This window comes from Haemaphysalis longicornis, unplaced genomic scaffold, assembly GCF_048455015.1.
Source record: "Haemaphysalis longicornis isolate Haplotype H1 unplaced genomic scaffold, Haemaphysalis longicornis Haplotype H1 scaffold_4, whole genome shotgun sequence".
NCBI classification, from domain to species: Eukaryota; Metazoa; Arthropoda; class Arachnida; order Ixodida; family Ixodidae; genus Haemaphysalis; species Haemaphysalis longicornis.
The window spans coordinates 55,204,411-55,227,545 of record NW_027526361.1 but is presented as its reverse complement, the minus strand read 5'-3'; the positions used below and the strand labels follow the sequence as shown (position 1 = coordinate 55,227,545).

At 46.8% G+C, this 23,135-nt stretch overlaps 1 protein-coding gene across 1 annotated transcript in view; it reads right to left on the bottom strand.

Annotated features, from left to right (window-relative positions):
- The window catches only part of LOC144179754 (sperm-specific sodium:proton exchanger-like), a 31,542-nt gene extending 9,913 nt beyond the window's left edge, over positions 1 to 21,629 (bottom strand). The window contains exons 1-9 of the mRNA XM_077708193.1: positions 21,543 to 21,629; positions 19,370 to 19,451; positions 18,288 to 18,472; positions 15,194 to 15,286; positions 15,019 to 15,113; positions 10,800 to 10,860; positions 6,992 to 7,267; positions 2,797 to 3,003; positions 635 to 1,111 (exon numbers count right to left, since the gene is read on the bottom strand). Of these exons, the coding sequence (XP_077564319.1) occupies positions 635 to 1,111; positions 2,797 to 3,003; positions 6,992 to 7,267; positions 10,800 to 10,860; positions 15,019 to 15,113; positions 15,194 to 15,286; positions 18,288 to 18,472; positions 19,370 to 19,451; positions 21,543 to 21,629 (1,563 nt within the window). The remainder of the gene's footprint in view (positions 1 to 634; positions 1,112 to 2,796; positions 3,004 to 6,991; positions 7,268 to 10,799; positions 10,861 to 15,018; positions 15,114 to 15,193; positions 15,287 to 18,287; positions 18,473 to 19,369; positions 19,452 to 21,542) is intronic.
- Between the last annotated feature and the right edge of the window lie 1,506 nt (positions 21,630 to 23,135).

Genomic DNA, 23,135 nt, shown 5'->3' with positions numbered 1-23,135 from the left:
CCTCAGCCAAAAACTACTGCTCTATGCCCATCAGATAACTTGAAAACTGGCTCAAAAGATATTTCGCTCTTTCCCGATCGTGACGTCCCTCGGCGGCTCGAATTACGTCACTAACGCCATGTAGCTGCTGTTGGCCGGTTTTCTTTCAGTTGCAGCAATGAACGCTTTTCGATAGTAACTTTCAAAATAAAGCCACAAAAACAAAGCAGAAATGGAAGGCGTATCTGGTGCAACGAGCAAATCACTCAGTGCCGCTCCGTGCTGGCGATAGCTATAGCTTCCGCAATGGTTCCACACGCGAAGGAAAAAGTGAAAGCGCTTGTTGCAGGGTCCCTTTAATTAAAAAATTGTTATTTTGAACTAAAATTTTCCGCAAGAAGACCGGGTTTGTTGGAAAATATTTGCGTTAAGTGACATTCTGCGTTTATCGGTTGTGTATTGCTAGTTCAGAAACTCCTGGGAGCGCCGGGACGGTTAGCAATCAGCTCTACAGGACCTCCTGCGGCTCTGGATACACAAAACGCATCTTGCAGTGCCATGAGAATTTAGTAGGGTGTCATGCTTCTAACTGCCATCTTAGAAGCACATAGAGGAGCATGCGCGGACAAGCAGGTTAGAAGACTGTGCTAGGCACCGCGAGGAACTGGCGCACGCTGTCGGAGCCGATCCAGGGGATTACGCGAAGGACGGCGATGGGCTTGTAGCTGGCCGGAAGGCTGTTGGGTGCGCAGATGATGCCCATCATCTGGTCCTTGAGCATCTGGTACAGCTCCCGGTGCTGCTCCTCGGTGAAGAAGCCGTCGCGCTGCATCTCGGCCAGGTGCGCGGACACGTCGTTCAGGATGGTCTGGCCCGCTTGGCGGCTCTTGAAGGCCACCGCGATGCCCGGGAACCGAGACTGGATCTCGACCAGGTTGCGCAGCACGATCAGCCGGTTGTTGGTGGCGCGGCCGCGCGTGTCCTTGGCGATCTCGGGGTCCTTGACGTACGTCATCACGTTCTGCTGCACCTCCTCCTCGCCCGTGATGATCGCCAGCGAGGTCTCGTACGCCGAGTAGATGGTCTTGTCCAGGTACCGGTGCAGGACGCCCAAAAACCAGTTCTGCACCAGCTGCGCAAAGCGCACGACCGCATATGTGTACCTTATGTATCGGCCACTTCTACCGGTCAACGACCTAGAGAATGTTTTTCCCGTCCACGGACAGTTATCTAGCGATTGTTCCAGGTGCAATTGCTGTGGTGGAAAACCTTTGACTCAGCCGAAGCTGATTGCGTTTTCGCTGGTCGACTAGACCCGCTCGCTCAACGTTGATTTTTTTTAAAGCGAAGCTTTAGTGTCCTCATTGATGCCGTTGTACGCTAATACGCCCTGCAGGAAAGCCAACTTTCCCTGACGATGATGATGAATGATTGGGGGTGAAGTGAAAGAAGAAAAAAACGCTTCAGTGGCCGGAATCGAACCCATGCGTCCCTCGAGTTACAAAGCCGGAGTCTGTACGATCGCTCCATTTATACGAAGCGAACGCCAAGCAGCAGGTACCGATTTGCGCCGTACACCCCAGACACCAAACGTTAGGCCTATGGAGTGAACACCCTAGAGTTGCCGTGGGCATCCTAGAAAAGTGGTGCTTACCTCCGGAGTAGCACATACTCGCAGCCTGGGACTGCCCAACCAAAGAACCCATTGTGAGACAGCGTCGTGTTCAACCATCGTCGTCGTTGCACGGAGGGGTGTATGATTTTTGTTCAGTCGAGGATTGAGTTGCCGCTCCAAATCGAACAGTGTCATTAGCAAATATTTTACGCAGCAAATTGCATGCGCCCGCAAATTAAAACCGAGCCTTGCATGACCACAGCAAGTATGTATACGGGACGATATATAAAAATAAATTTCACAATTGCGCCTCCAGCTTTCACAACTCTTATTTTCAGCATTACCGAGGAGCATACAACTACACATCATGCGCCACAAGACAAAGAGGATGCCAACCCGCCGCGGTGGCTCAGTGGCTAAGCCGTTGTGCTGCTGAGCACGAGGTCACGGGTTCGATTCTCGGCCGCGGCGGCTCCTTTTCTGATCAAGGTGAAAAGCAAAAACGTCGGTGTGTTCGAGATTTCGGCGCACGTTAAAGATCTCTAGGGGGTCAAAATTAATCCGTATCCCTCCACTACGAGCGGCTCATCGCCTGAGCACCGTCGGCGTGTTAAACCCCACAATCAATCAAAGGGGATGCCAGCATCAGTGCAATACACCTGCACTTCAAAACACCCGTATTAGCCCGAAATAGCGCTGTTTATTAAAGGGACCCTGCAACACTTTCGATAAACGCTTTCACTCTTTCCTTCGCGTGTGGAACCACTGCGGAAGCTATATCTATCGCCAGCACGGAGGGGCATCATGCGTGATTTGCTCGTCGCGCCAGATACGCCTTCCGTTTCTGGTTTGTTTTTGTGGCTTTATTTTTAAAGTTGCTATTGAGAAGCGTTCATTGCTGAAACTGAAGTAAAACCGGCCAGCAGCCGCTACATGGCCTTAGTGACGTAATTCGAGCCGTCGAAGAACGTCAAGACGGGGAAAGAAAAAAATATTTCGAGCGAGTTTCCAAGTTATCTGATGGGCATAGAGCAGTAATTTTTGGCTGAGGTACTTTGCTACCACCTATTCTATGTACTGGATGTGTTTATTGGCTACGTTTTAGAGGCATTTCAGATTTCGAAAAGAAGTTGGAAGAAGTGTTGCAGGGTCCCTTTAAGGGAAAGGTGACTTTTTAAAAGAAGCTGCGCCCGCACGTCTACCTGAATGTACTTGACGGCGTGTACTAGCCGGACTGACATGACGAGAATGAAGAAGGACGTGAGCCAGGTCTGGTAGGCTTTCTGGTCGGTGATGACGAAGTAGACGGTGAACTGGACGACGAACACGGCGATGCACGTCGCCACCAGCACCAAGTCCAGCTTGTTGTAGTTGTCGAGCCTCACGAACCGGTGCCCGTAAGCCGTTATCTGCGCACGCGCGGGGCTGCCACTTTCCCTCGGTACCCAGTACATATACCCGCGAGTCTGAGCTCCAGCGGCTAGTTTTCCTGACGAATAGAGAAGGGCCATAGCTGTATTGTCATATATACTAAGCAAACAAGGGCCACGATTTAATGCCGTGGCCGCGATTCATGTATAGCAGTGTGTCATTTACCATTGCCCTGTTCCTGTGTAACGTCATCCACGAATTTGGGCTACACTATGGGGGCAGACTGGTCTTCAAGATATTTTCTTATTTACTAATTTTAATGAAACTGCACAGCATTGTGGAATTTTTTGTGCTGATTTCAAATCTACAGTTAGATTTTTTGCAAGTTGATTATTTGTTTAGATAATGATTAATTGCCATTATTTTGGGTCAAAATCACAAAATAAGCGCTCCATACAGAATGGTGATTACCCCGTGGCTAGGCAGACAAATGACTACAGAATACAATTTGGAAGAATTTTTTGATTAAGCTATTTTTGGTCCTTTTACAACACACTGAACTTCAATCCTCCCGTGATCCGCCAGAAATGGCTCAGAGGTGGTGTCAATTAAACACAATAATACTTTTCCATAGCCTCCATTTGAAAAAAATGTGTTCAACATTGTATTCTCCACACATTTAGGTATCAGAAGCAAAAAACATGTACCTGCTCTGGGTGGCGTGATATCTCAGGGCGAAGTGCTGGCTTAGCGTTGCAAGAAAAGTGCCATTTCACCGTCGAATTCTGCGCGAACTGAGCTGCAAGCTGCACTTCAAAACGCTATTTACAATAAAATATGATGCCTTATGATAAATAAATTTGCAGACTGTTATAAAAATGGCCGTGGATGCCGGAAATACCATTTTCCAAAAAAAAAAAACGATTTTTTGACCGTTTTGAAGCCCCAAAGAACCTTTGCCCTGTTCCAGTCTAAAGTCATCCACGAATTTGAGCATACACTATTATTTATTTATTTATTCCAAATACCTACAGCGCCAGGTGGGCATTTTTATATGGGGGTAATTATCAATCACAATAACAACAAGCTGTCACAGAAAAGCCACCTAGAGAATTGGGATACAGGTTTGTCTTTTAACAGTACAGAACATAGCAATGATGTATGGTTAACAACGACAAAATCAAACGTCAGCGCTCAGGAAACACCTTCAATAGCAGCGAAATTTACATTCGATGAGCGCACTATTTTATTTGGGAGCATGTTCCAATCGTTAATTGTATTGGGAAAGAATGAGTACTGAAACACATTGATGCGGCACTAGACCGATCTAATTTTTCTAAATTTTCTCTTCGCGCTGACACGTAATTCGGTGTTTTTAGGTATTTTTGTCAATTCTAGCACCTTCTAGTCCTGCTAGTTGTTAGTTTCTTCGCTACAGAGTCCGTTTTAATGGTTCCTAATCAGGCCTCCATAGAAGAAACAGCTAAGGGGAGAAAAAAAAGACCTCCGATGCAGCGTGTAAGTAAGCGCGAAAGGAACAAAGACGAATGAAGTGTACGGGACACCACGCCGTGTCCGGTCCACTTCACGCGTCCTTGTTCCTTTCGCGCTTATTTACACAATGAATGACCAACTCGCCCAAGAAACCACTCTTATGTAGTATAGCGTGCCCAGAACATTTATTGGCCGTGTACAGTGAATTATATTAGTGCGAAGTAGGGCTGCCGCCCAATCAAGGCCTTGCGTGCTTACCTGTACTAGCTCGCACGTTACGGGTTACATCGGTGTACCTTACTGTCATCGTCTCGTACAAACTACCTTCGCTCATTGTGCGAAGCGGAACGCATCCACACTCTTAACAAAAAAGGTCGTAAAAGGGTAGTAGCGGCTGTATTTACTAACTCCTTTCGGAGTTTACTACCCCCCAATACGGTAGGTAGGTCCTACCACTAAGTGTGGAACCGTTACTAGTCTAGACCGTGCACTTAGTAACCGCTGCTGGTTTGATACTAACATTCACTGAAGTAACAAATTCTATGAATTATTGAAGATAATAACTACAGCTCTTTTCCCACCCCAAATCACGATTAAGAAGTTTTTGCAAATCCACATGCTGTCATGTATATGATCACATTAAAATGCATATTTCTAAAATTATCGCTAAAATAATTGATTTTTACGACGAGCCCACCGACTGTCTCAAGGGAACTTTTCGCTGCTGGCTGTAAAAGCAAGAAGAGCAGATGCATTTCTAAGGTAACTAAGTAATACTCGCTCTCCTCGTGCATCCCGTTGGCTTTCTTACCCAATTCAGTTGTTGATTGTGCACGTGTGGTATGCGCGTGATAAATGTGTCTATGTCGCGCTGCGCACTCAGAAGATCCACATTGTTACGCGTAGCTTTTTACTAGGCCATGCATGACCAGTTAGTAAAAGCAACTGAGTACCTAGTCAATACTGGGACAAGTAACTGGTTAGTGTTCTGTTAGTATGTGCGCCGACTTTTGCACTGATGCACTTACAACGTGGTGAGGAACGAGATTTAAACACGTGTTCGCGGATGCATATTCTTTGCCAAAACGACAATGAATGAATGAATGCATGAATGAATGAATGAATGAATGAATGAATGAATGAATGAATGAAGCAGAGAGGAGACTAAAAAGCCCTGTGGGTAAGGGATGGAAAAGGGGATTGGGAAAGACGTCACTGATTGGTTGTAGTACATCAAACTATGTAATGTTCAAGTTTCATTATCAATGTAGCTGTCTCTCTCTAGGCCTCATTGGAGCAACACACACACAATGGCCTTCCCCTGAGGGCAGGGGTGTCCGGCGTAGTTCTTGAAGGCACATTATAAGATGAAAGCGCACCGGTGTTCATTTGTTACTGGTTAACTTGAAATGTAGTCGGTCAGCCATTACACCATCTTATAGGGGCCATTTTTTAGGGCAAAGTTTGATTTTTTCTAACAATACGGGGTTGTCCCTACCATACTTGACATGCTCTAACGCCGACGTCGGAACAGCGTGGCGCTTGCGAGTAACTGAGCACGGCCGTCAGAGAAGGTTGCACATGACCAAATAAGGTGGAATAAGAACAATAGTATGAAATTTGCCACGTACTATCGCGCTCACTATTACCTACACCGCTCATTAATATTCAGACGATTATATCGTCTAAACAATGACTATGGACATATACGATAGTATAGGGCTTGATTCATTAGGACGTTGTGCTCCTACTGCATGCGTATTTGGTCTTTCACCCGGGGTACCAGACAGAGGTCGTACAAAGCGGTGAATACTAATGAGCGGTGTAGGTCAGAGTGAGCTCGATAGTACGTAGGGTAGTGAACGATTGTTGTCCATGCAAATATCGTTCTTTCTCCACGTCAATGCCGGAGACCTAAAGCCAGCCATTGTTTGATCGCGTCGACCAACATTATTCTGAGGAACTTCCACATAAACCGCATTGCTCTTCAAAAAAGTGCGCCGTCATTAAAACAACAGCAACGAAGGACACGAGTGCACAGGATAGTTGCTTTCTGAGTAAATGCATATCCCGTGTATTGGCGTGTTTACTCCTGCATCTTCCTTGTATTCACTGGCGAGGCACGCATGCACCGTCACTGGTTACGTCGGGCTCCGCTGGATGGCGGTACTTGTCCGTGCTAAGCACATTATTTGTGTTGCACGTTCCAAACTCTACCCCACCTAACGCAAAGTAATGTCTCGATTCCAATGTGAGTGCGATTAATAACATCTCTGTTGACACTGCCGTTGAGAATCGGGTTGCAACGGAGCGAACGACGCACACCGGTGTTTTTTTTTTTTTTAATAGGCGTGCGGACGCAGTGGCACAAGCCGCGCCATGTCTGTGGCGCAGCGGCCATGATCGTGACCGTTTCCAGTGTTGCCAAGCGAATAAATTGACAGCTAAACTTTTCAATGAAATTTGAATACCACCTATAAGAAGGATACACAGGTGCCGCCCTGAGCGGATCTTTTCGGAAAGGGGGCTCACCATGGTGGTGATCTCTGCGGCGAACAGGGTGATGTAGGTGCCCTCGATGACGAGCAGGCAGTCTGAGCGCGTCTTGGTGGGCAAGGGCGAGTTGAGCAGCATGCCCAGCAGGCAGGTGAGGAAGGTGAGCGTGGTGCTGGTGATGACCAGCTCGTAGTACTCGTGCTCGAACAGGTCGATCACGCGCTCCTGGAAGTTCCGCTCCATCTGGCTCTGGAAGGACTCCGTGTCGTCCATCAGGTCCTCGCCGAAGCTGGACACCGACAGGCGCTCCTTCTGCGTACGTGCCCATGCGCGAGGGCTGACGGACTCGGATCAGCGCTTCCTTTTCCCGTCACTCAAACATATTAGACATTTTATTTATTTATTTATTTATTTATTTATTTATTTATTTATTTATTTATTTATTTATTTATTTATTTATTTATTTATTTACAGTACCCTACAGACCCCGCAGGCCATTGGGTAAGGGGGGGGGGAGACTAGCAAAAGAAATTAATAACAAACTAGCAACAGACGTTATACAAAAACTAAGCATATAACCATATACATCAACAAGTCAAGTAACACGAGTGGAAAGAGAGATCATCATCAGAACACGCAAGCAAGAGAAATATAGAAGAGATACAAACATTAAGAAACAGACAGCCGATTTTTGTCGAGTACATTTTCTTTATTTCAAATGAAAGGGCATCAATTAAAGAAAATTCACGCATCCCCACGAAGGGAATCATGACGACTGGGCGAAGCACTGGGGTTACCGTACAACCGTACATCACCCGGGGCATTGCCCACTCGCGCGCGTAAATGAGTGACAACGCGTGTGTACAGTATATACGATTCCAATGCAATCCAATCATATTCAATTCAATTTAATCCAATCCAATCCATTTCAATCCAATCTAATCCAATCCAATGCTCCTCGCGCATGCGCAACACTGTGAACACGGACGCCAAGCCCCGGACAGAGCGACGTCCTAAGGTGCTTCACCCCTAAAATTAAAACACCTTAACCCGGAATGGTTTAGCTGATAGCACCCTATAACTTTTGAAATCGGAATTTTTAGATATACCGGCCGTACGTGTCCCGCCAAAAGGAATGATGGCAACCATGACAGTGCGCATTGCGGCAACATACTTTTACGGCACGTGAGGTTAAAGGATGGTGGTGGCGGTGGGAGTAAAAACATTTGAGTTTGAGGGGAAAGGGAAGGGGGAGTGGTCAGCCTCCCATGTCCGGGAGGCCGCGAGCCCGCGCCGATTCCAGAGCTCGTTTCACCAGGGCGAGTTGCTGCCCCGTAGCCTGGCTGGTCAGAGCGGACTCCCACTGCTCAAGGGTGGGGGAGTGAAGGGGGTTGGGTGATACGGGCAGGAGAAGACTAGGTGGTGGGTAGTAAGATGAAGGTCACAAGCTTGGCAGTTATGGGGAAAGAGGGATGGGGAGATGCGTGAGAGAATCGTGTGATTATAGAAAGTTCCTGTCTGAAGGCGGTGATAGATGTAGGCTTCATGTGGGGTAAGGGATGGGTGGGGAGAAGGGTACCTCCTCCTGTTTGTGTAGTGGGAAATGATTGAGCTATAGGTAGAGTCGAGCGGTGTTAAGGTGGTCCTTGCGGAATCTGGACGCCCTGTGGTGTCTAGTCTTGCAGAGGGGAGTGCCCGGTTGTGGAGAGCGCGGGCTGCGGCATGGGCCGCTCCATTTCCCAGCAAGACCAGGGTTTCCAGGGGTCCAAACTATTGCTGTGTCTATTTCTTCGGGGAGACAGTGAAAAATGGGAAGAGCTTGAAGGGGTGCCACGCCAGCCTGATACCACCGGCATGCTTGCTGAGAATTGGTTTGAAGTCCAGGAACCGATCCCTGGCATGGGATATAATTTATAAATATGCAGTGCATAACCAAGGGCTTGCTGAACTTGAGTTTGAATTACAGGGGTACCAAAAATGTGCGCCATGTGAAAAAAAGGCTGGCGATTGCTGTACTCCCCAATTCGCAATTTGAGCGCAGCGTGAACTGCAGTCTTCTCTGTCACGGTGCATAGCTGCTGCATCTCAGGAAGTCGTCGCGTGATGAGCGAACGTACGGCAGCGCGCGCTTTGTGTCTATCTCGCACCACGTCGCCGCCGCCGCCGAGCGTTTTGTAAATCGCCTTTGAACCTCCCGCGCAAATTTAAGCAATGGTAAGTCACAGCGCCGGCGGCGCGAACTACGTCCCAGGAGGTGATCCCAATCTGCGTCTCGGGAAGGGACCCGCGGACTGCATCTCAGGAAGTGAACGCTTCATGGTCGAGCGCACCACGGCACGCACCGCTATGGCGTCATTTCGCAGAGCGTCGCCACCGCCCAGCATGTCTCACTGCCTCTCCCTCACTCTTTCGCCATGCGTCGCCACCGGGGAGCGTCTCGCACCGCTTCGGCATACCGCCCTCGCCCTCACGGTTTCACCACACTTCTCCGCCGTTTTCTTTCTGCCTTCGGTTCTCCTTTCATTCGCTCGGTAACAAGGACAACGCCGCCGTTAAACTACAGTAGCGGGCGCCAAAGTGCTGCGCACTAAAAAGGCACACTTTACATTCAGCATATATAAGATTACTGAAGGAAAATGAAACAAGCACTATGATGTGCTTGATGTGCTTCAAAAAAAAACCAAGACACCCATGCAACATCATGAAAATGCACGTAACATAGTGTAATGTAATATGTTAAACGGTAATTAAAACGGTAGCAGGAAACTGAGGTAGGTTAGGGATTGGATTGGATTGGAGAAACATTTGAGGAAGTTTCGTCCAGCAGTTACAAGAAAATTTGATGTCTGCCTTTAAAGCGTGCTCCATAGCAGGCACGCCCGCTTTGCGGAAAAGGGTCGTGACAGCAAAACGATGGAGCTACGACCACCACAAAGTTGGGCCAGTACCGAAAAGAGGACTCATGAACCTTAGCACCACCTGATACAAAGTCAAAGTTTTTTTCTTTTTCTTGTTGCGAATGTCAAGACTTTACACTCGCATGAGAAGGGGTTCGCAAGTTCTGGCAAATCCCGCACAGGTTTGTTTTCCGTGGAGAAATTTCGACTATCAAAGTCAACATACTGCGAAAGTTGGAAATAGTATAGCAATTTGTTACTGACCTCTCGTAATTTTCAATGAAAATGCGCTCACGGGAACGCGGCTGGGTAAATGCTTTGTATCAAAGTATTCTCGCAAAGGTAAGTTTAGTTTAAATTATGCGAACCTTAAATTAGACGACCTTAAATTTTGCGAACCGACACAGAGGGGAAGACTGCCCCGTGAACGCCATAAGAATTTTTTTTTAATTTGCACAGCAAACCTCCTGGGTTCACATATGGCAAATCGGTTAAGCGTATGGCTGTGTAAAGGGATTCTGCAACACTTTCAACTTTTTTTCGAAATCTTAAGTGCTTGCAGAACGTAGTCACTAAACACATCCAGTACTTAGATTAGGGGGTTGCACAGTTCCTCAGCCAAAAATTGCTGCTCTATGCCCATAAGATAAGTTATAAACTTGCTCAAAAGAGTTTTCTCTCTTTCCCGGACTTGGCACTCTTAGACCGCTGGAAGTACGTCATTACAGCGGTGTAGCAGCTACTGGAAGGCTTTCCTTAAGTGGCAGCAATGAATGCATTCGATAGCCACTTCAAAAAAAAAAAAAAAAAAAGCCCCAACAGCAAAGCGGAAACTGAAGGCGTATAACTAAAGCTTTCGCAGTGCTTCCACACGCGAAGGAAAGATTGAAGACGTTTATCGGAAGCGCTGCAGAGTCTGCGTTACGTGTGCCAGTGAATACACTCACCATCCACTTGATCCAATCGGGTATGTCGATAAGCGATTCGATGGTGTCCGCTCCCATGTAGCTGCGAGAAACAAGTGACGTCAAATGTTGTAGTGCCCCGAACGCACGCGCTCTGGCTGTGGTCTCGAAAAAACCACGGCGAGAGATTTTGTCTTCAGCTCATGCTTGTTCCACAAAAGTTGCGTTTAGACCTAAGTACTCTGTGACCGGCACCCATTCTCTGCCATACGACCTGTCAATCGTAGACAGGGTAGGCGATCGGGAACCGGCTCAGTGCCGCTACAGTATGCAATTTTAGTAGCACTCATTGAAGCGAAAACACGACGCGGCCCGAGAAATGGTACACCAGGCCATTGCCACCGACCCCCCTCCTTCTACCGTGGATGCACTCTCCCCCTACTCACGTACAACGACGTTCTGACACACTACAAGCACTCTCGCCGCACTTTCCCTTCACCTCACCCGTCTCTAACAAAGGCTGATGAAATCACTCTCCGCCAACTTCAAACCCAGACCTTCCCTCACAATACACTATGGCATTTGATCTTCCCCACCTCTCACTCACCACAGTGCAAGTTTTGCACGGGTACTCTTTATCACACAGTCTGAAAATGCTCCCACACCCGATCTCCCTCCCAATCCCCACCCCTCCCCTTCACAGTGGGTGGCGCAGCTGTCCAACTCTGAACCCGGCTCCCAGCTTAACCTGGTGAGACGGGCCCGGACTGCCGGCCAGAGCCAGGGACTAAGGAGTCTCCCCACTGGTCTGCCTCCACACACGGAGTCGGATTGGGCTTCAATAAAAGTTTATTCTCTCTCTCATGTCTGTTTTCTTTGGTATAATAACTCAGCAGCTAAGATGCTACTCCTGATTACCACCTAGGTGTATACGCGGCCCGCAGTCGCCAGCAGCTGTAGAGCACCTGACCACAGCGGTGGTCAGGTTAGATACACAACAGAGCATAGCTAAGAAAGAATCTCTGAATCGGGATAGGCTGACACTGGAATTTTAACATGGATATACAGGGTGATCAAACTTAACTAGACAGATTTTATAAAAACCAGGCTCTTAGATTTACGTGATTACCACCTCTACAGTGAGATTATGCGCCCAGGGGGATACAGAATGACGTAGTAATTATTTATGTCAGCGGCTTAATTAATTGAAATTTAATAATGAACTTTTTAGTGGCTGCAGTACGCAGACATGTTTGTATTGAAAAGTTCGACACAATCGTGTTTCTACGTAGTTTCATTTATCAGAAATCTTCTAGCTCATCCGTATACTCCGAGATATCGAACTGCGACGTTAAATTGCCGTTCGCATGATTACGCATGCAAAACAGTGAAGACCTGCGAAAGCTCCTCCCTTTTGTGACATGCTCGCGTACGGTGTTTAGATGGACAACGGGCTAGAGGCATAGGAAAAAGTGATAACTGGCATCCTTTCAGTCTCTGCTGGCGTTATCGCAATCAGCAGCACTCGGAGCAGCTATCGAAACACAGCACAAAAGGGAGGAGCTTTGCGTCGGTATTCGGTGTCTAGCATGCGTAATCACACGGATGGCATTTAAACGTCGCAGTTCGATATCTCCGATTACGGAAGCGCTAGAAGAATTCTGCCAAATGACACTGCGTAAAAACACGATTGCGTCCAACTTGTAAATACAAACATGCCTGCTGACTATTTTAGTTAATTAAGCCACCGACATCAATAATCACCACCTAATTCTGCGTCCCCCTGCGCGCAGAGCCTCACTGTAGAGGTGGTCCTCAGGTAAGTCCAAGCACCTCATTTTAAAACAACTTGTCGACTTAATTTTGATCACCCTGTAGGATTGTGTCCAGCTAGGGTAGCGTAGCTGTGTAGGCGTTGAACAGGATATTGCCGCGAACCATACATTGGGTTTGTTTATTTGTGTTTTGCTTTTACCGCCCGGCTGCGCCGGTCTGTGTTATCTCCGTGCCAAGGGAAGCGCGTGTTCCATTCCTTCTTTCTGTGCCGCATGTGTTATCTGTTGTGATAGGGAGAGCATTCCGATTTACGTGAACAGCCCGGAATAATCTTCTTGCATCTACAATGTTCTCGATGCGAATCGATGGTTCCAGAACCACGCGCGCCGAAAGATAAAAAGCCTGCAGAGCAGACGCCGGGGCATTCGATTCTGCGACGCTCTCCGACGCACGTAACGTCACTTTGTTGACCACTGCTTCGCCGCCTCTGTATTCTTTTCAGTTGTTAGGGGAGCACAAGTTCGCTCCAATAAACTTGTTTCTTTTCCAAACAACTGCTTCGTCCTTGGCTACGTGACAATATGATAGAATTAAGTGGGTGAGACGAACAGGGGAAGGCTTTAAGGCGTTGGATAGTAGGTATATTTTGTGTACAGAAGGCGTGGAGAAATGAAGGAGTCGACAGCCGTACGCGCAGTAAAGCGTCGTGTCGGCATGACGCAATCCCGTCCTTCCAGTTCGCAACGCAGCCACACTGGCCGGCCTGCTCGCGTCGCTGGCGCATGCCCGAAGAACGAGGTACGCCGGTATTGTGTTTGCTACACACACCGCCGCTTTCAGCAACCGTAATGCGTTGCCGCCTCTGGCAGCAGATAAGCGTGAATGCGAGCGCGACCACTGCAGCCACCTTCCTTCCACTCTGATACTTCGGCTTGACGGCTGTTGCTGAAAAAAAACAAATTCGGTGGATGCTTAGAAGTTTCTGTAAAGGCGAAATCATAGTTGAACCGTCTGTTTATCTGCTCTTAAACGATCTGTTAACTTTGCAGCCGCACCCTCCACTATTTTACCGGCCCCCTGAACAGCACCTTCCAAACCTTGTTCTACTCTTAAGGAAAACAAGCGCTACAAACCAGGAAACACACTCAAAAAAAAAAAAAAAAAAGAACGTCGACGAGAGAGATGTGCATCTCTGTCGTCGTTCTTCATTTTTTCTGTCAAGTTTTGCAGCGCTCGTTTTCCTTTAAGCAATGCACCAACTAACCCAACACAATATTTCACTGAAGTATCTCGTCCTACTCGCTAGCTTTCGCAAGGAGCCTCCTGTTGCACCCCCCCCCCCTTCCCCCCCCCGTTACCTTTACAGTCAAACCCGATTATAACGAACCCGGATAGAGCTAATTATGCTATATATCGAACAAAAAAAGAACAGTTACGAAAATACACGCGAAACATATTCCTTATAACGAAGTTCCCATCTGATATATCGAACTTGGTGCGCATAGAATTGCTGCCAAAATGCATGGTCTCGGAGCGGCGATTGAGATGTTGATTGGCTGCGATGGAGGTGTTGAGTGCGACGTGATGCGAATCCCTGGTGCGACGTGATTCCCGGCACTTTCCGTAACTGTGTCCGACGCGCCTGACTGACTATTAAACCCTCCCAGTCAGCGAGTCCGGACCAAGAAGGAAGCATCGATGAACTGTGAGAAGAGCTCGCCAACGTTCCCGATGTTGTGCAGAAGGGAGTGCCCTTCGAGGACAGCCCGAGTGTCGACGGCGATGTTGCCTTCACTGTGAGCCCCTCGGACGCCGACACCGTCACCGATGTCATGGCTGCTGGCGCTGCTGGAGGCACCGAAGAGGCCGAGGATGTCGCGAGTGAAAGCCGTCCGATGCTTAATGAAGCGCTTTCGGCAGTCAAAGTGCTCCACCAGTATTGCTTCGATATTGAAGGACACGGATTACAACTGATGCAAATGGTGTCTTATGTAGAGAATGCTGTGCTAGCTGACGCCGCCACAATGAAAGTGAAAACAAGAATCACAGCTTTTTGGGAAAGTAGGTCGTTACAGTGGGAAGTAGCTTTATTGCTTGCAATAAATAGATAGTTTTGTGTATGGTAATGGCATACTTTATTGTGTTCGTTTCTGCGTGCGGGGATGGCTGGAAGAGGGCGGTGGGGGTGAGGTGGCCCCGCACATTGCGAACTCGTAACAAAAGAACTCGTTGTAGGCGTGTTCGGCTATTTCGAACTATATCTAACTAATCGTGGCGCATATTGCAGTTCGCTATTACCGGGTTTGACCATACCCCTCAAAACGGTTCGTATTGCACATCCGGCAGTCGCACACCGTCCTTTGCGGTGCTGTTTCCCTTTCTTGGCGCGGGCTGCGTTTCTCAGAGCCTTCCTCCGAACCTCATCCCGCTTTCACCTTAAAAAGACGTGCAGCTGAGGCGCGTGGTTCTCGGACAGCGTACTCACACTTTCTTGTCGAACGGATACTGCAGCGCGGCGAGCAGGGTCATCATGGTGCTCTTCTGGATCATTCCTTCGCGGTACTGCCTCGAGTAGCTCACCTGCGCCGCACGGAACCGTCTGGAGTATCGTCGAGCGATGATTTGGCTGGGGAACGGCCAGTTCCCCGGGGGACACTCACCTGCTCGATCCTTAGCACGTTTTCAACCGCGAAGTGCTCCCCCCGTACCGGCTGGTCGCGGTCGAACGGTGACCGTCTCGTGGCGAATCGGAACTGGATGCGCGAGTCAAAATGAAAGGCCCCGGTGAGAACCAAGAGATCAAAAATTACGACGTCACGTGTGTAACAGTTGGGCCCAGAGGTATCTTAAAGGGACCCTGCAACACTTTTTTTTCATTTTGTTTTTCGAAATCTTAAATGCTTGATGAACGTAATCACCCAAAACACCCAGTACTTAGGTTAGGGGGTCGCAGAGTACCTCAGCCAAAAATTACTGCTCTATGCCCACCAGATAACTTGGAAACTTCTTCTCTCTCGTCCCTTCTTATCGTCGTTGTTTTGTTAAGCGCTGTTTAGGATGCACGCAGTGCCGTTCGGTGCTGGCGGTAACTATAGCTTTCGCAGTGCTTCCAGACGCGAAGGAAAGAGTGAAAGTGTTTATCGGAAGTGTTGCAGAAAGCTATAGTTATCGCCAGCACGGAACGGCACTGCGTGATTTGCACGTAACCGCAGATACGCCCTCCGTTTCTGTTTTGCTTTTGTGCCTTTCTTTTTAAAGTGGCTATCGATAGCCTTCATTGAGCACTGCAACTGAATTCGTCATTACGTCATTACAGCAATTACGTCATTACAGCAATGTAGCGGCGAATAGCCGCTACATCGCTGTAATGACGTAATTCCGGTGGTCCAAGAATGACAAGACCGAAAAAGTGAAAATGTGGTGGCCATAGAGTCGTAATTTTTAGCTTAGGGTGCTTTGCGACCTCCCATTCTAAGTACTGGATGTGTTGATTGAATACGTTCTGCAAGCATTTAAGGTTTAGAAAAAAAAATTGAAGTGTTGCATACAGGGTCCCTTTAAGTGAAAAATGTTTAATGAAACGTATAGGAGGCAACGCTATAGTTTTTCGCAGACACGGACACAGCGAACATGCGGATAGAACAATTGTTGAGCGGGACAACTTGAACTAGAGTGTATTTCGAATTTACAACAAGGGTGGCTTTTAAGGAAAATTTCGAAGCGTTTCTCGCGTGAAGTAGTGTTTTGTATTCCCACCCCGTATCAGACCGGAAGAACTCACAGTATATTAAAAACAAAAATATAACAAACCACGCTTCGTGTTTTGCTCGGTTTACACACGACACGAAGGAGATAAGCTATTCAGAACCCACCATCCAGTTCTAACAGACTATTATTTAGAGATATAAATTCGTGAAGGTATCACGTTTTCAAAAACTTTACATGCGCTTCTGAACCGCTAAATTCGATCAATCACTCGTTGAGCTCCTGTACAACGACGTGCAAGAAGCACGCTGGGGCAATATACTACGACTTGTTTTATATCATGTTCTTTCGTAAACGGTAAGAAGGCGTTTCTTAGATAGTATTTTTACTTTGCAGTTCGACTCTTGGTGCATGAGTGATACTTGCTGGATTAGACAAATTTGCTGCAACATGGGTTGGCGGTATCATCATTAGGAGTCTGGTAGAAATGCGAAAAAATCTTTTCTGAAGTGAAGCGTTCCCAAAGACCATGACGTGCCTAAAAGATTTAATATTAGCTATAAAAGTTATAGTTTAAGCAGTTACGCCGGCGCTGCCATCATTCAGGCATCATCGCGTCCCAGCCAGCATACCGATATACTGGCGGGATGACCTGCCCAGATGGATATTTTGTTCATTAGTATGGAAGTTTGATGTGGCCGAGTGCACATCTCGCCCCCGTCTGGCATCGAGTCGTTTCGTCCAGAAGGCGGAGGGAGTGGGTGGCGCTTTCGACGGGCCTCGCTTTGACGTGGAGCTACTAGCCGTAAGCCCTACTTAACAACTGCTTCCTATTCTAGTCTCTCACGGCCAATGTGTAAAGTAGTTCGAGGTATATGTAAAAAAATCCCGCCTGGTACTAGGCCGGTGGACAGTCTCTTGGCAATAAAGTGCTGTTACAGCAGGCCTCACATTGGCTCGCTGACTTGCATTGTTGAAAATTACAATGGTACTCGAATCCGTTTTTATTCGCCTACTATATTTATTTATTCAACGGTTTCGATATTGCTCCGCTTTCAGCACATTAAAAAAGAGCTCTCAAATCGGCCTCCGCTTTAGTTTATGGATTTGACTCATGCCGAAAAAAATTGTGGTTGATTTCTCTGTCATAGGAATCAGTAAAATACGGAAGTGAAGTGCTCAGCGAAATCAGCGGCTGAGCATGATTCGCGGGTCGGCGGCTGTCTTGTGGGTGTGCTTGGCGATCAACGTCCTGCTGGCGGGTCGCTTCGACAAAGGTGTACTGGCGTCATTTCCATGATGGATATGACGTCAGTGAAACCTTGGTGTATACCGACATAAAACGCTCTCGTGTTAAAATATAAAACCCAGAAATGAACACCCTAAGCATAACGTACTCTTTGGTTCTAAAGGTTGCTTCCCCGCAAGAAGACCCTATGTGCACGGGTGCACCCTTTACAGGCCGCTTGCTTCGTTGTACTGGCGTCACTTCCTTAACGGAAATGACGTCACTCAAATGTTTGTGCACCCCGGAAAAAACACTTTCGTGTTAAAAGAGCCCCTACCATCTGTATACTACAAATGTTAGCCAAAATCATTGATGTAACGTAGCTTCCCCGCAAGCGTTCGATGTTAGAGCGGGCGTTCAAGACAGCATTCCCGAGTTTATTGTAACAGAGTTAAAACCATTTTAGGCGTACCCTTTTTGGGACCTTGCATGTGCGATTTGACTGGTCCACTCTAGCACCGAACCACAACAGGGTCCGTACAACTACTCTTGTAAATAGTACTCCCGCCACCGCAAAGTAACGTCCGCAGTTAAATTGCAGACGTTCGAAACACAAGACCAGTGAATGTCTAGGCAACGACACACGTGGCCTGAAAAGCGGCCTTCGGCCTCGCGTGCTTTAATTTCGCCATCATCATTGTCTAGTTGACGGTCGAATAACGCGCGTTGCTCGTTGCTTCGCCGTACGCGGAATACTGGGCTGCCTCCCCGACAGTTACGCCGTGTTGCAAAGTCCCCGTAGGGCAAATGTGCGGCCTCACCCAGGGTATGGGTGACGAGGCGAACGGGTTCTCGATCACCGTGTGCCGGACCACCCACTTCCAGTCGACGGGCAAGAAGCTAGGGTCAGCCTGCTGGATCCGACTGGCCACCGCAACCTGGTCGCGCAGGTAGCTCACGGCGCTGGCCATGGTCTTCTGCTCGATCTCGGACACTTCCAGTATCCCTGATGATTACGCAAATAAATAAATAAATAAATAAATAAATAAATAAATAAATAAATAAGACCGACAGATATACAGACAGACAGACAGACAGACAGACAGATAGATAGATAGATAGATAGATAGATAGATAGATAGATAGATAGATAGATAGATAGATAGATAGATAGATAGATAGATAGATAGATAGATAGACAGACAGACAGACAGACAGACAGACAGACAGACAGACAGATAGACAGATAGATAGATAGATAGATAGATAGATAGATAGATAGATAGATAGATAGATAGATAGATAGATAGATAGATAGATAGATAGATAGATAGATAGATAGATAGACAGACAGACAGACAGACAGACAGACAGACAGACAGACAGACAGACAGACAGACAGACAGACAGATAGATAGATAGATAGATAGATAGATAGATAGATAGATAGATAGATAGATAGATAGATAGATAGATAGATAGATAGATAGATAGATAGATAGATAGATAGATAGACAGATAGACAGACAGACAGACAGACAGACAGACAGACAGACAGATAGATAGATAGATAGATAGATAGATAGATAGATAGATAGATAGATAGATAGATAGATAGATAGATAGATAGATAGATAGATAGATAGATAGATAGATATAAACAAATAAATAAATAAATAAAGCGTGATTGGTTAGTAATTTGTTAATTTATCGATCGGAAAGAGAAAGAAAGAGAGAGAAAAGCGATTGGAAAGAGAAAATATTTTGTACTGCCTAATTAATACAAGAGGTTTATCTAAAAGCTGTCCCTTAACTAACTCACACTAAAGGAGCAATCGGAATTCGACGAAACTGTCTTGACCGAACGAATGATGTAGAACGTCGTCAAAGCGAAATAACTTACCGAATACCTTGAAAACAAATTCCAAGAACGCAACGTTGATGACCTGGCTTAGAAATATGTCGCAAACGATGTGAGAGAACGTCTGAAATAAGAAAATGAAAGTTTCGCTTTAATGAACTGAGAGGCAGAAAGAAAACGTTTATTGAAACAATATATGAAATACATTGTTGCCAGTAAAAAAAGCAGCGATATTACAGGATTGTCGCGGAAGGTAATATGGGACAAAAAGAAAATCGGTAGCAAAGGTGTTTAAGGCAGGCTGGCCACGGGGTTATGAAGATTGTGAGGCCGCCAACCTTTCCGCATCACCAAACACCAGTCAAATGCTACTGAATAAAGCGCTAACCGAAAAACATGAACCATATCGCCTAAATTGAGCCATTTTCCTCCGTGCAGATAAAAGTATAGCCCGAAGAGTAGCCATACTAAAATAAAGGTAGTGACAGTTTTTAAACAGGCCCCGACCACTCAAGTACCAGACGCCCCCGAGACTCAATATTTCCATTTGGTGTGTTAAATTCTCGTGTTCGCGATTGAACAAACTATTCAAATTATAATTATTGAAATTCGTATACTACGCAGTCTGCGCAAGGTTGCATTTTATTAACGTCATCTTTGCTTTATGAAAAAATGCTTCTAAGAAATTTCGAGTGCTGTAGCATCATATTGCGTTTACTTTGGAGTGCAAGTTTGCGCTTTGCTGCTTGTGTTTATCTTTATTGTGCATTGCTTTGCAATTGACAGAATACGAACTTCGTTTCGGGATCGTCTGTAGGTTAAGGTGTCGATTTTATTGCGCTTTCAAAGCCAGATTTGATTTTGGTGACAGCACAAACATGTAGTGCGTACAGACAATACTTCAGGTTCTTTCCAGGTTCAGGTACGCTGCACAAAATAGCTCGACCCCCAACTGAGATTTTGCAACGAAGCTGTATATAGTTTCCCTGTGGTGCTGGTCGATGTCCAACCCTATACGCGTCGCGTCGGCTGAAAAAAAAAATTTCGTCTCCAGTTTCGCACGAGTGCTGTGTAGGTCTCGATCTAATGTGGGTATGTTGGGAGAACTCGTGCTGAAATGTTTGTCCATTAGAATAAAACTAGCCCTACCAAGTTTCACTCAGCTCATTCAACTCATTCAGCCCATTCAAGGTTCATTCAACTAGTAAGTACAAACTACACATTCTCAATTACAAATTAAAAAGCTCAAATGAAGCTCAATTACAAATGACAAACACGTGTTTTGTTTGGTACATATATGCGTCGATTGAGATAAAACACCACTGCTTCGCCGTCTGTCTTCCTTTCCAGAGTAAAAGGACTGATGGATGTTTTTATTTTAAGTAAACACCATAGTGAGTTGTAAGGGTTACCTAATTACCTCACTGGAATCATCTGTACAATGCGTGTACCATGTACATAGTTTCTCGACCTAGTCACACGTATTTCGAAAGATAAAAGTTCATTCGAAAGTGACGCTTAGCTCCCACCGTCTTACCAGCCGATTTGCTGACGTCAACTATATATGCTTTCACACTCGCAGCTGACACTTACGCTGACGCGGACGCGTCAAACGCTTCCAGTAGACTGGCGATAATTCAAATTCGAAGGGACCCCGGGATTTTGTTTTAATTATAGGAAGCTTGATTTGTTGAGCCAACACACCAACTTCTGTTGTCATTAAAGAGTCACCTGTATTTAATAATACTACATTCACACACAACCCTGGAGTGCTATTCAGACTTTGAAAAAAAAAAAAAAAAAACGAATGGATGACTGCATTGTCTGGGTATGAGAATTCAAAACCAAACTCGCGTTTTCGATGCCAGCGAGGGTAGCCAGTTCATCGCTATGACACGTGTATGCAGGTAATCGGCTTTTTTTGTTGTTACTGTTGGTATTAAAGGATGCAAATGTACGGCTTGAAGAGGCAAATACAGCAGATATTTTCCGGCAAGGACGGGCAAAACGTTCAAATTAACCGAATGTACGCAATGGAGCCGTTTGAATTAAGCGGCTTTAAAATACATTGAGAACACAGCGGACCAAACAAAATGTTAAAATTTGTTTGAATGAACCGAAAGTTTGGATTATCCGAATTTGAATGATCGCGAGTGTACTACTGTATGTGGAAGTTTGCTTTTTGTACGTCGCCCTCGTTTAGGAGAACGTTTACCTTGCTCACGTAGTTGACGTTTATGGTCGACTGCAAGTGGTAAAAGTAGGTGATCACGGTGACGTTGAGCGGGCCCTTGAGGCCCATCCAGATCGTCACCACGGCTTGACGCCATGACACTGGATATCCGAATTGCTCGATGATCGGGAACAGCGCAACCACCGACAACAGCCGCACCAGGGTACGCAGACCATATGCCACCATAGCCTGCAAGCGGGCAGCATGCCGGGGCCTAATCAGCGCAAAGAGAGCACGCAAGAGATACATCTAATCGAGGCGAGGAGGAAAGCGCGGAGGAGGAGGGAACCGCGTGTGTCAGCCAATCGCCGGTACCCCTTTTTGAGGAGGTTGTTATGTTATGTGCACACGCAGTCAAAAGTAAACGGAGCACAGGTTCGTGATTCCGAGCTATCTCTCCTCTGTGTGTGTGGCTGTCAGCATAAATTTCGTCTGTGCGGGCGGATTTTAGTTTAGAACTTCCAAAAAAATCACTTAAAGGCTGCTAGTCAGGCACATGGTGGAGAAATTATCTTAAAGGGACCCTGCAACTTCAACTTCTTTTGAAATCTTAAATGCTTGCAGAACATGGTCACCCAATACACCCGTTACTTAGATTAGGGGATCGAAAAGTACCTCAGCCAAAAATTACTACTCTACGCCCATCAAATAACTTGTGAACTCGCTCAAACGATTCTTCTCTTTCCCCGTCTTGACGTTCTTCGACGGCTCGAATTACGTCATTAAGTCCATGTAGCGGCTGTTGGCCGGTTTTTCTTCAGTTGCAGCAATGAACGCTTTTCGATAGCAACATTAAATAAAAGCCGCAAAAACAAAGCAGATAGGGAAGGCGTATCTGGTGCAACGAGCAAATCACGCAGTGCAGCTCCGTGCTTGCGACAACTGTAGCTTTCGCAGTGGTTCCATACGCGAAGGGGAGAGTGAAAATGCTTATCGAAAGTGTTGCAGGGTCCCTTTAAATTCTCGGACCTGTACTCCGTTTACGTTTTATTTCACATGCGCGTGTTTATTTAGCTTCGCTGTATCAAATCCACAAACTACGGTTGACATGCTGCTGCAACTCATTGGTATAATCTCATTGGTATGTGCTACTTCGGTACTTTTTCTCGCAGTGCTACGAATGCATTCCAGCCGAAATAAACCTCGCTGAATATTTTTTGCGCGCTTGGCTCGTGCAGCTCCATTTCTCTCGTCATTTGTTTCGCGTCTCTCTCTTCACCGCGAAGAAAACGTAGCGGTTGGCCCGACAGCGACCCCTCCACCTAAAAATGTATGCACTGCTAGTAAAATATGATTGCGCACCCGCCGCGGTGGCTCATTGGCTAAGGCGTTGCGCTGCTGAGCACGAGATCGCAGGTTCGATTCCCGGCCACGGCGGCCGATTTTCTGATGGAGGCGAAAAGCAAAAACGCCCGTGTGTACGAGATTTCGGCGCACGTTAAAAATCCCAAGGTGGTGAGAATTAACACGGAGCCCTCCGCTACGGCGCGCCTCGTCGCCTGCGTTGCGACGGCGCGTTAAACCCTCAATCAATCAAATACGATTGCGCATTGCGGATCGGTCGCGGGCGCTTTT